The 12,724-nt window shown below is 33.8% G+C and overlaps 1 protein-coding gene across 2 annotated transcripts; it reads left to right on the top strand.

The window, feature by feature from the left end:
- The first annotated feature begins 264 nt into the window (after window positions 1-264).
- Window positions 265-8,077, top strand: LOC132175236 (DNA-(apurinic or apyrimidinic site) endonuclease). Of its 2 annotated transcripts, XM_059587107.1 has the most exons (9): window positions 265-605; window positions 1,244-1,336; window positions 2,111-2,255; window positions 3,552-3,753; window positions 4,174-4,252; window positions 4,674-4,735; window positions 5,560-5,646; window positions 5,892-5,995; window positions 7,164-8,077. In XM_059587107.1, the coding sequence occupies exons 1-9, from the start codon at window positions 375-377 to the stop codon at window positions 7,247-7,249; spliced, it is 1,089 nt and encodes a 362-aa protein (XP_059443090.1). In that variant the 5' UTR covers window positions 265-374; the 3' UTR covers window positions 7,250-8,077. The 2 variants fall into 2 exon arrangements, with proteins under 2 accessions (XP_059443090.1, XP_059443091.1); XM_059587108.1 differs by lacking the exon at window positions 5,560-5,646.
- Window positions 8,078-12,724: the final 4,647 nt, after the last annotated feature.

Below are 12,724 nucleotides of genomic sequence, written 5' to 3'. Positions count from 1 at the left end.
GCAGTGTAAAGTTACAGTGCCACGGCAGCGGAATACGGAAAGAGAAATGATATGGTGCAATAAAAATATCATGTTTTGTCCATAAAAGTTTTAGGTGGCAAAAGGTCATAGGCATCATCCATAATTGTTATTGCCCTACCCACTAATGGACTTATGGCCTCTTGTCACCTAAGACTTTTATGAACTAAAAATAATTTTTTATCCGATATAGCATATCTCGTACGGAAATGCTATTGCTACCCAATGGAAAGGATTATCCCAAGCTTCATGTAAATTTACAAGGGCATATGCCTGCAGGGAGCGACATTACAGAAACCTCTGATACTTGAGAGAAACTATAACCGAGTTGATCCGTTGAGAGACTTTGACGAAGAATGAAACGTTTCTTTAAACCGATAGAGAAGGAAGGGTCTTCAAAGAAGCCCTCTCTTTCACCTTCTGAAAAGGACGACGGAGAGAACAGGGAAATATCCGGCGAGGACAAGAGAGAGCCGTTGAAGTTCTTGACCTGGAATGCCAATAGCTTTCTTCTCCGAGTCAAGAACGACTGGCCTGAGCTCAACAAGTTCGTGACAAGTTTTGACCCTGATGTCATTGCAATACAGGTGACTCAGTCACTCACACACCTACACTCTCTATTCTGTTGTACCCTATTTAATTTTTTTTCTTGATTTCGTGTGGGGTGTCGATGAACATTGACAAATGAGCGTAATGGCAAGTGGGTATTTTATATATGGGCACATTGATGAATGTGTGTAGTGGGACGTGGGTATCTAAGGTTTGGGTCTTTGAACGTGGACGCATGTGTGGAATTGCACATGGGTGTTTGACGTGTTGGTCTCTGATGGAAATTCGGTATATGGGGTTTATGAAATTTGATAATTTTTCCGAACATGTGTTTGATTCTGTTTTCTTTTTTCTTTTTTTGGAATTAGTGGTTTAACTTGCTTTTGATGGAGTAGCACTCGGCCTTATATTACACTAGTTAGGTTTTGAGATTTTGAGAGGTTTCTGCACATGTGAAAGGGTTGTTAAGATATTGAGGCTATGTTAAGCTGAGCCTGTAGGATGGCTTTGGCTTACCTTAATGTGTGCTTTAGTTTTGTTCTGTGACTTATGTCAATTGACGTAGCTCATCTTATTGTAAAATGGTTCTGGTACACGATGATTCTAAACTAATAACAACCACACCTAATTCTTTTTCCTCATATATTGTTGGTAACTAACTACATATAACTGATAGGAAGTAAGGGTGCCTGCAGCTGGTTCAAAGGGTGCACCTAAAAATCCAGGAGAATTAAAAGATGATACAAACTCATCACGCGAAGAAAAACAGGTAACACTTTTTCCTGTTAGTAGCCTGAGTGTGTGCGTGACTCCTGTTTTTATTGAAACATCCTTTACTCTTTTTCTTTTTTGATGAATTAAAATATTATTGAACCATGTCGTATCAACTAGCAGAAAAACTTATCAAAAGAATGTTACTGAACCATAGAAGATTATAGCTGCAGTAGCATACAAATAGTTACAAAAACGCTTCAATTATTTCTAAGTGAACTTGAATTTCTTTAGCAGATTTTCAAATGTAGAGTGACTATATTCATGTTTAATGGATTATTAGTTTAATTTGAGCCTTGTACTAAGCACTGGAACTTATATTGTGCCATGAGTGCATTACATCATTGCTACCAGTTGCTCATTAGTTGAAGTGTGCTTTATACCCTAAATCTGAATCTTATGTCTAAGTTCCAAAACATATTTTGAAATTGCTCTGTTGGTTATGTTATCAAGTTTTATAAATTTCCCATTAACATAGAGAACATGAAGATAGCCTTGTTTATAAATTTACCCACCTTACTGATTGAATAGGGAAGTGTATTTATTTTCTTCTTACGATTGAAAATGATGGCTTTGCTTGACATTGACTAAGAGGGAAGCATACATCCTACTTGTAGATTTCATTCACATGTTTTTAGAGAACAGTTTAACATAGATATAACTCTGATGATATGTCTAAGTCTCAAAATTTTGATATTTAATGTTTGATTTTGATATGTTTACTTATCAAAAAATTATATTAATATTTTTATTTTCATTTAAAACCATGCAGATTTTGATACGTGCCCTTTCAAGTCTACCCTTTGCAAATTATCGTGTTTGGTGGTCTCTTGCAGATTCAAAGTATGCAGGAACTGCACTTTTTGTAAAGAAGTGTTGCCAACCGAAAAATGTCTTCTTTAATCTTGACAAGAGAGGTATTAATCTTTTGTGGGATGAACTCTAACGAATGAGTTAAATCATCCAAAATCATAATTAGATACTCACCATTTTATTTCCACACTACAATTTGTCCATGCATCTCCTGAATACGAGTCTTTAATCATTTTGATCTATTCCTTTGTGTGTGTTTGTGTGTGTAATCTAATGTAACTGCATAAGGTATGCTTGTAATTACTTAAAATTACATGGATGATTTTGAAGGATTTGGAAGCTGCAGATGTGATTGGTTTTTGAACTATAGTTTTTGTGTGTTCTGTTTAGACTTATAGTCCTGATTAGAGTCAATTATTGTCAAATATTTGGGGGTATTGCAGTCTTTATATAAAAAATATGGTCTGTATGTTATCTCACAGCAGCTGGTTAAAAGGAAGTCTAAATGACTTTTATTAGGCAAAAGGAAAACAGATGTCTGTGCCGGCATAACCCTCCATTGTACGCCTGCTGCTGGCTATATGTTATGAAATTGGGTGAAATATAGTATCTGTTTGTGATGTGGGTGTGTTGGTTGAGCCAAGTGCTGATAAAGCATAGTTCCAATTAGAGGCATTTGTTAATACTCAACACCCTTTTGTATTAAAATTTTATATGAGACGCCCATTGGGACGTCAGTTAGTTTGTTGTTACTAAATATGAATGAGAGTGGCATGAAAACGCCGTGGAAACTTTGACTGAATGAATAGGGACCAATTGATACTATGCCAGGTATCTATGTTTTCCTATCTAATTGCTATATCAATGTCCAATTGGTGACTTATTCTGCTATGTTTCTCTTTAAGGGAGCTAGCACCATAAATTTGTTGTTTCTTCTTTACCTTTTAGGTTTAGGGCATACATGTGAGTGATGCAACAGAAAGGAATCTTGTAATTTTTTTTATTGTTATCGTTATTAATGCAGGACATTGCATAGGCAATGACAATGACATTTAAGAGCCTTAAATGCTATGATTTTGTAATTTTCATTTTCTCAGTTTGATGGAAAAGGTCTAAATTTTTTTTTTGATAAGTAAAAGAAGATCTAAAACTTAGTGCAATATGCTTTCATAACTTGTATATTGTGAACTGTTTTTTTAGACTGAATGGATGTCTATATAGTTGCCAAATAAAAAAGAAGAATGCGTGTTCATTTTCCTAATCCTTACATCTGTTAATTCCATACTTGGAAAAGTCTTGTATACACATTCATGCTTTGAAATCTATCAGTTGAATGCTGTTTCTTTTCTGCATATGGAATGGAATGGCAGTTGAATCATATTAGTTGTCTTTGTTTCTAGCTTCAAAGCATGAACCAGATGGCCGGGTCATTTTAGCTGAGTTCGATACATTCCGCTTATTGAATACATATGCACCAAACAATGGTTGGAAAGAGGAGGAAAATTCATTTATAAGGAGAAGGAAATGGGATAAAAGGATATTGGACTTTGTCCTTCAATCTTCAGATAAGCCTCTTATATGGTGTGGTGATCTGAATGTTAGGTGAGCATTTTCTGCTTTGGTTTATTTACTCTTGGGTTGGGGAGCATTTTGCTTTATCTTCATCCAACTGCTTGCATTTGTTTTGTCCTTTACCTTATATTGACAGGCTTGTGCTTCATACCTCCTTGAACATAAATAGAGATTTATTTATTGTTTGAACACTACTAGGGTGTGTCACTTCACACTCTGGTTATCTTCAGTATTCATGATCAATGTGCATCACGGCTCTATGGAACTTAGTGTCCATAATACTTATATATCCAAGAAAGTGACCATTTGAGTACTAGTAACTAAAAAGGAGTTTGGCATAAGTTATGAATGTTTTGACTTAGTTTGTTCAGCATTATGCATCTCATCCTTCAAATAGATCAATATCCTTATCACGAACCTTATACTTCTTTTTCCCCCTTTTACTTGCAGCCATGAAGAGATTGATGTGAGTCATCCAGAATTTTTCAGTGCAGCAAAGCTCAATGGTTATGTTCCTCCAAATAAAGAGGTGTTAGTATATTGTTGCTTTTTTGGGCGTAATTATGTAATACTTTATTTTTGTAATGATGCAAATTTGCAAAACATTTAAAGTTGAAAATAAGCTGTTGAAATGAGTAGGGACCACCTTTCTTTTTTTCTAATGCTTGTGCATTTCGTGTGCCCACTAGCTCCGTTTTAATTTTTATAACAATGATGGTAAGTTTACCTTCATCTAGGAAAGGCCTTGTACCAGTACCATTTCTGTTGACCATGACCACTTTCTGGGAAGTCCCTGTTTATGATTATGAACTTGTGCGTCAGCTTAATGTCTTAATAACCTGTAGCTTTTCATTTTTTTACCTCCAAATATGCACTGTACTATATGGCATACCCTGTATTTATAAGAGTATCTTATTGATATGGCTTCCACTTAACTTTTGATGATGCAGGATTGTGGGCAGCCTGGATTTACCTTATCTGAAAGGAAGCGTTTTGGTACCATATTGAAAGAGTGCGTGATTCCATTAGAAAATCTTTGCTTCCTTGATTTTGAGTAGCAATTAGGATGGTGAAACCATGGCCTACAAACAAATGGTTTTTCCATGAGACTGAAGTCAGTTGGGAAAAAGTGGAACAGTGGTGACTTGGTTCCAATAATTCCTTTTAGTTTCACTGTCTTCTTTTCCCCCTTTTTTCCTTACAATGGAAAGAGGAAAGCAGGTTCTTCCAGTTTTCTCATTATACCTGTTGCTGCTTTTAACCCCTTTTTTTAATGGGAAAATAGCTCTATTGGTCATGGATTCATTATACTTCTATTATTTTTACTGCTTATCTCACTGCATGTGCATGTTTGGAGGACAATCATGGCTCCATTATATTTACTGCTTCATGGAAAATCGGCTCCATTGCTTTTAGGAAAATTTTATTTCACGTTTCCATATTGGTAAATATTCCACAGATGAAATATTGAAGAATTTTCATCTCCCAAACTTGTCTCATGCTTATTTGAGGCATTGCCATGATAGTTTCATGATTTTGCTACCACAAATCCCCTAGTTTTCACTCATTGTGAGTAGGAAAAGTAAAATTGGGTTTCTAGAGCATGAATGTCACTTATTATTAGCAGATTCTTGCTATGAAGCTAGGTCTAAAATATAGTGTATGAAGTTTATCCACTTTGCTATATCCTTAGTCATATTTACGACCAAAAATTGAAAATTGAACTTTTATTGTTTCTAGTTATAAATGTGTTTCCTTATTTCTCTTGTTTTAATAAGTTTTCCCATTCATGAAGTTCTCAATTTTGTTTACCGAGTCATTTGGATTATACTTCAGGGGAAAGTTAATTGATGCATATAGATTCCTACACAAGGAGAAGGACATGGAGTGTGGCTTCTCATGGTCTGGGCATCCCATTGGGAAGTAAGAGATTTTTGATATCATATGGATCAATATACCTAGGAAATTGATGCTATAATTAACAGATTTGGATTATTAATTCATTGCGACTGTTCTAGTCTATTGATGATCAAAATATATGTTTGGCAATACCATTAAAATGTGAAATTGATTACGTTTTCAAGTGGGACTGTGGGAGTGATTGACTGATTGACTATCTTAGGCTGGTTTTTACTTTCTGATGATTATGATGTGTGGTTTTCTTGCAGGTATCGTGGAAAAAGGATGAGGATAGACTATTTTGTAGTTTCAGAGAAACTCAAAGATAGGATTGTTGCATGTGAGATACATGGGAAAGGGATTGAATTACAAGGTGCATCTTATTTCATTTTGAGTAATACTCTTGTTTTTTGGGAGTGTGTGTAATTCATACTTGAAACTAGTAGTAGAAATATAGCTAAATTTAGAAAAATCATTTCATTGCCGGTTCAAACCACCCCTTTTATGTTAGTTTTAGAGGGCTCTTGAGTAATTTCCAGAGTGCAACAATGTGGGAGATAATTCCACCATGTTTAATGTTGTGTTTCAGGAGAAAAAGAAATTATTAAAGTTTTAAAGGGTGTGAGTGAGAGATAGTAGTGGAGATAAAGACCTTTTTCTTTTTGACCGGCTTCAATGGAATGGCCTATCATCCTAGCTGCATATGATTGTTTACATATTTCTGATTTTCCTGATTTTCTTGATCTTTTGTCCTTTTCATGTTAAGTGTTTCTTTTGTATACTTTTTTTGTACTTGGGTTGCATCCTTTCGCTCTAAATAAACTTCGATTACTTATAAAATAATAATAATAATAATAATAATATAAACACCAAAGTGCCAGTTGTTCGAGACCTTGGCACTGCAGGTCTCTGAATGACTATATCCAGTCTTCAAATGGCTAACCAACAATAAATGGGGGTATGCTCAACCATTTTCCTTCATCTTATAGATGAATCATGGCTGAAGATGCCATACCATTTTGGCAATGTCATGCATTTAAAAGCATGGTCAGTTAGAAACATTCCCTCAACTGGTTGCTGTTGGAGACCACGACACCTCATGACTGCATCAACTGTCTTCACATGGCTTACCAACAAGGAATTCTGGTTGCTCAACCATTTTTCTTCATCTTATGGGTGAACCATTGCTCATTATGCAGAGGATGTTGATGATGTTATCTGTTCCACATGCGTACTTACCTATATCACTGTTTGTGTTTTCTTTTTTTCTTTTGGGTTGGGAGGGGGGTGAATTCAGTTACAGTTTCGGTCTCTTTATATATTTTAGGTTGTTAAATGAGTTCAATTGGTCATGCATAGATTCAGTGTGGTGTGAGTACGTGCTGCTTTGGTTTTTTTTTTTTCCATCAAATGTTGGAGCTTTATTTTCTACAATGGTGCCACTTGAAAATGAGGGATGTTGTGATTTCTTGCTGTGTCAACCCCTACATTTTCTCTTGTAGGATACAAGATATCTGACATTACTCTTAAACTCTTGGCAGGTTTTTATGGAAGCGATCATTGCCCCATTACATTTGAGCTTTCACAAGCATGTCCCAACGCCAAGCATGGCGAAGCTTCCATGTAGAAGTCTGTATGTGCCCCTTTTTAAAGATGCTGCCATTCTCAACAAGAAGCCTTCTTGGTGAATGTATCAAATGGCAACCTCTGAGGTAGTTTTTTTGTGATGCTTCTCTTATATTTGTAGCTAAGGACCAACTAGAGATGCACATGGCAGCTATTACATTAATTGGGAATGCTGGTTTTACTGTGTTAATATGATAAAAGTGGAACTTGGTCCAACTCTGCCCCGTGTCCCCCATAATTAGGAAAGTAAATGGGACAAAAGTTTAAAAAAAAGAAAGGAAATGCGTGAGACATGAACATGGATGTCATCTAAAATGTTAAACACCAGAACAAAAAAAGAAGTTGAGAAGATTTGATGGTCCGAACCATGTTGGATGTGGTCTCAGGCCATATGGGTCTTTTCATGAGCATCTTTAACGTCCACTCTGAAACTTTGACTAAATTTCTTTTGGGGTCACTAAATTACTAAAGTGAAAGAGTTTCTTTAGGAAAATGTTTGGGGTATTACAGTATTTACCACAATTCCTTACAAACTTGCGGCGATACTCATGGCATTTGCTACATTAGCCACATATTTGCCACGTCAGCCACACAACCCTAGCCCTCTTCCATCTTGAGACCTTGCCACCTTTAACTACCATTGTCCACACTGAGCGAACGCTATGAGTTTCCATGAGTCGATGACCAGACTCACGGTTTGGCTGTGGGTGTCGATATATATTTGTTTGTTCTCCATTTTCACAATGAAATCAGTGTCCAAGTGAGGAGGAAGGGACAAGGTGGTTGCCATTGTCTGTGCAGGTGTGGAGGCAGCACCGTAGGAGGCAAACTAAGGCGGTAGAGTTGAGCTCTGGTGCCGTGTGGATTATCAAGTCAGTTTGGTAGTTGGTGTGATAAGCTACGTAAACTATTATGTCAGTTTGTAAAGAGCTTGTACTAAAAGCAGTACTCCTAGTAACACCTTTTTTTTAACAAAAAAAAAAAAACGTTTTTTTAATACCTCTTGGTAGCCAAACAAAAGCTAATGTTATATACTATTTTTTTATTCTTCTCCTATCCCTCAATACTAATATAGCAATATCAACTAACTCTTGGATTTTTTATTTTATTTTTTATTTTTATATAATTACTAATAATGACTGATTTAATGATTGGTTGAAATTCTACATTAGCCTTCTGAGATAGTTGTTGAATAAAAATGTATTATATAATAGAGTAATGAGAGACATCACCCTTGTATCCACTTAAAATTGATGTGGTTTTTTAAATTATCATTGGTTTTATAATTTTAAAAGCTATATCAATTTTAAATGGACAAAAAAAATTAAAAAATAAATAAAAAATAAAAAACAAGAATAACATCTATCGTTGGAATATCTTTGAATTTTATGGTTTATGTATTTGTAATACAGTTATATTGGGGTTCGTTTTTGGTGGGACCAATTGCATGAGCTACGTGACATGAGGAAAAAGATGGCATCTCGTTATCATTGGTGGAGGGTGGCCGTTGTGGAATCTAATGATTGCAAAAATCTGCTTTGTTGCCTTTGTAGTAGTATTTTATAAATATTCTAATGAGTAAATAGTTTATACAACTTTTTTCTCTAAAAAAAAAAAAAATAAAATTAACAATAATAATACATGTAGTGATGAAGCTATATTTGGTACTTCCCCTCTCTCTCCCCCTATGTGTGCTTTAATCAGCTTGGATTAATGCAATAACAAATAGCTCATGTGGAAGGAAACTCTTATGTGGGGTCTAGACCAAAACAGATGCTCAGGTCTTTAGTTTTAAGAAGACTAACGTTATTTTTTACATTTATTTTATATTGGTTGATGTAACGTATTTCACGTAACTTTTATTTATTTAAGTAATCGATGTTATTCTTTAATTAGGGAAACAGATGAACAAGAAATTGGAGAAGCTACTTATAGGCAAATATCCAATATCAGACGATTGCATTTTTTCTTTTGGTGGGATTCATGGGCGAAACTAGGGGTATTTAGTCTCCTGTTTTGAAAATTAATTCTCATTTATGGGCCTTAAAATTAGATTTAACCCCTCAATCAAGGTCCCCCCATTAATCTTTTACAATTGTCCAACAATGCTAATATGACACTCTCAAGAGTCTCAACTAACTTTTAGATTAATTATTTTGAAATAACAAACAAAAAAAATTAAATGGTTGATTGGGAGTACAACATTGGGAATTGGTAGACAAGTGGAGCACTGCCAATAGCTTCCCTTTGATTTTTCCTAAGTTTAGAGAGCAAAATTACTTTTTGCTTCTCGAGCCAAATATACTTCCTAGTAGCTATCCTAAAGCTGCTTCTTTTCTCTACATATAGGGAAAATCTAAAAAAAAATCACAAAAACTCATCTACAACAGTTTTCTTATATCTTCCTTATAAATTAGGATTGCTACAGTTGGACCTAGCAGTCTACATGGTTTATTATAATTATAAAATGACATTCTCTCTCCTATCACACCTCCCTATGCAAAATAAATGAATATAAAAATAAAAAAAGTAAAAATATAATATTTTAATGTTAGAACATTCCCAACAACTTCCTCATCATTTTTCTTAAATTTAAAGATTAAAACTACTTTTGATTTCTCTATCTAAATACACTCCACAATAGCTTTCCTTAACACTTCCTTATATCATTAAAATAATATGTTTTTTACTTTTGTGATGTGAGAGGAGAGAGAATCAAATTTTTTATATTTTAATAAGCATAAGGATTGCTACAGTTGAACCCAATACACTGGGTTCCACTATCGTGATCCTAATATTTCGGGCTCATTTAGGGACTCTGCTGTGGGTGGATTTTTGTGACATTTTTCTTAAACTTAGGAAAATGAACCACATATAGAGGAGCTGTTGTGAATGCTCTTATACGGTGTCTATTGCTAGTGCTCGATAAAAATATAGTATCGCTCCTACATTTAATATGAGAATATTGAGCCAAAAAAAAATATTAAAATATCTTAAAACCACATCCTCCTTGTTTGACAAAATTAGAGCCATAAAACATGTGCTGCCTACTTCTCCAACAATCTCTTGGCATTTGAATTATTAATCATTACACTAAACTAATACTTTTCAAAACAAATCATAAAAGTCTTTTTAAAAAAAATAAAACACAAAATATTTCTCAAAAAAAAAAAAAATATTTTACGTTTTATTTTTCAAGTGTGAAGATTGTCTATATATATATATTCAAGTGTCAAGGTTGCTGGTTGCATGTATAAAAAAAAAGAAAAAAAAAAATTTAAAAACTTCTAAACAAAAGTTGATGTGGTGGCCACCTGATCCTGATGTTGGCGGTCACTACGATGGTCGTTAATCTAACAGTTAATGTGAGGCTGCCAAACATATTTCGTAGCCTCTGTATAACAACCCCTACGATAGGTCGTCAAGGCGGTATGAAGGCTCCAACAGTAGGTTGCCAAAACAAATTTGGTAATCGCTATTTAACAACCTTTATGATAGGTCGTCAGGGCAGTATGAAGGCCCCCACAATAGGCTGCCAAAGCCGTGACGACCTCACAGTGGGTGCTAGGACCATCTTGAGACCTCAAAGTGGTTATTAGGGCCGTTTGACAGCCTCACGGTGGCCACTAAGGCCTTTATGGTGGCTATGTGGAAAAATAAAACTTTATCCCTAAGCATAATAGGCGTACAAAAAATAAAAAAAATAAAGTAGGAAAACAAACTTATTATAGTGTGGGAAAATAAAAACTTAGATTTTTTTAGACATGTCATTCGAAGCAGCAGCAATATTTTAACACCATGCACGATGATTGAAAAAAAATGTTTTTTCTTTTGGTGGTGGGGTGTTTTCAAAGAGAAAAAAACAACTGGAAAATGCTCTGCTCATAGAAAAAGTTGGGTGGACTAGTGTGCATGATATGCCTTGATCTTTTGCCCAAAGGCCCGAAAAGATATGCATCATTTACTTTTTCTCTTTCTATTTTGGCCAGTAACACAAGTGCATGATATGGTAATCAAACAAAAATATGAAAATCTCACTGTGTTTTGTTTCCAAATGCGGATTTTTAATTCATTCAATTTGGCATTATCCAACGGAGATTAGCTATTTTAAGGTAAAAAATAAAAAAAAAGTTATTACTTTTTGTTATATATAATATATTGTAACATAATAAAAGCCTGTTTGAAATTACGTTTTGAAAAATATAGCTTTTAAGTCAAAAAAAGTTTTTGGGCAAAAACTTAATTTTTAAGTTTTTATCAAAAGTGCGTTTTGGCTATTTTTAGGCTTTTTTAACCATTCAAAGCACTTTTAATTTTTTTATCAAACGAGTATTTTTTTTTTAAAACGAATTTTTTTAGTGTTAAAAGTAATTTTAGACTCTTAAAACGCAATTTTAAACAGACCCTAAATATGTTGTTACATTATTTAAAAATTTTAAATGACATGACACCATATAGACTGTTAGATGCAATGAAATAATATTTAAATTGTGAAATTACTTCTCTCAATTTTACTTGAAATGAATAGGATCTTTGTCCATAAAATAAAAGGTTGAGTAATGCTACTATTTACACTAATTGCATCTTAATTTTACACCGATTGACTTAACATGTTTAAATGATTTTTTTTTAGTAAATAAATTTTTTATTTTTTTATTTTTTTATAAACAGGACACATTAATTAATATAAAATATGTATAATAAATGAGTAGGAAGAATAATTAGTCTAAAAAGGTTATATATATATCAAATATGCCCTGCATAGTTGCACCTCAGTCCAATCGAACAAACTCACATAGAGAGGATTTTTCTTTTGTAAGTCGAATAAAGGGAGATTTTAAACCTCTAAAGACTTTAAAGTGGATATCCGCTGACATGTCATCGTTCAATTGGCCACGGTTGACTCCCATTGACCAAACCCAGTGTCAAAACCCAAAGCACTGCTCTTTAGGCCTACAAACCACAAAACAGCAAAATAACTGGGCGAAAAAAAAAATCCAAAAGGGCACAACTGCAAAAACTTTACTTCACCACTATTCACCAAACCGTCTCTCATAAAATTCACTCCTCTGTTCTCCAAATGCGATAAACAGTTAAACACTAAAGAAAAAAAAAAAAAAAAAGTAGAATATAAAAAGTGTTATTGGGAATATTATAACTTTTATTATATAAATTAATGTAACATTTAACATGTGGTTATTAAGCAACTAATTTTTCTTGTCAAAAATTATAAATTTTTTTAAAAAATGCTTGGGTACTATAATTTTTATTTTTTCCTTTGTGATAAGTTTTGATTGGTAAAATGATTAAAAATGTATAATTAATAATAACTAATTAAAATGACAAGTTAATTTTTTTTTAATAATTTCATGAATTATGAACAGACAAGTCAATGACAAAGTTTTCTTTCCAACTGGGTTGGAAGAATTTTCTTCAACCTAATCTATAATAGTGGTATATGTTTATATATATATTT

The sequence above is a fragment of the Corylus avellana genome, chromosome ca3, assembly GCF_901000735.1.
Source record: "Corylus avellana chromosome ca3, CavTom2PMs-1.0".
Lineage (NCBI taxonomy): Eukaryota > Viridiplantae > Streptophyta > Magnoliopsida > Fagales > Betulaceae > Corylus > Corylus avellana.
The sequence above is the reverse complement of the archived record's forward strand: the minus strand, read 5'-3'. Positions and strand labels throughout refer to the sequence as shown.

What these genes read in the sequence shown, in the direction of transcription:
- LOC132175236 (XM_059587107.1), top strand. Translation starts at nt 375, where the DNA reads ATGAAACGTTTCTTTAAACCGATAGAGAAGGAAGGGTCTTCAAAGAAG. An exon ending in CTGATGTCATTGCAATACAG is followed by an intron (nt 606 to 1,243) that starts GTGACTCAGTCA and finishes TATAACTGATAG; the next exon opens with GAAGTAAGGGTGCCTGCAGC. An exon ending in TGTGGTGATCTGAATGTTAG is followed by an intron (nt 3,754 to 4,173) that starts GTGAGCATTTTC and finishes TTTTACTTGCAG; the next exon opens with CCATGAAGAGATTGATGTGA.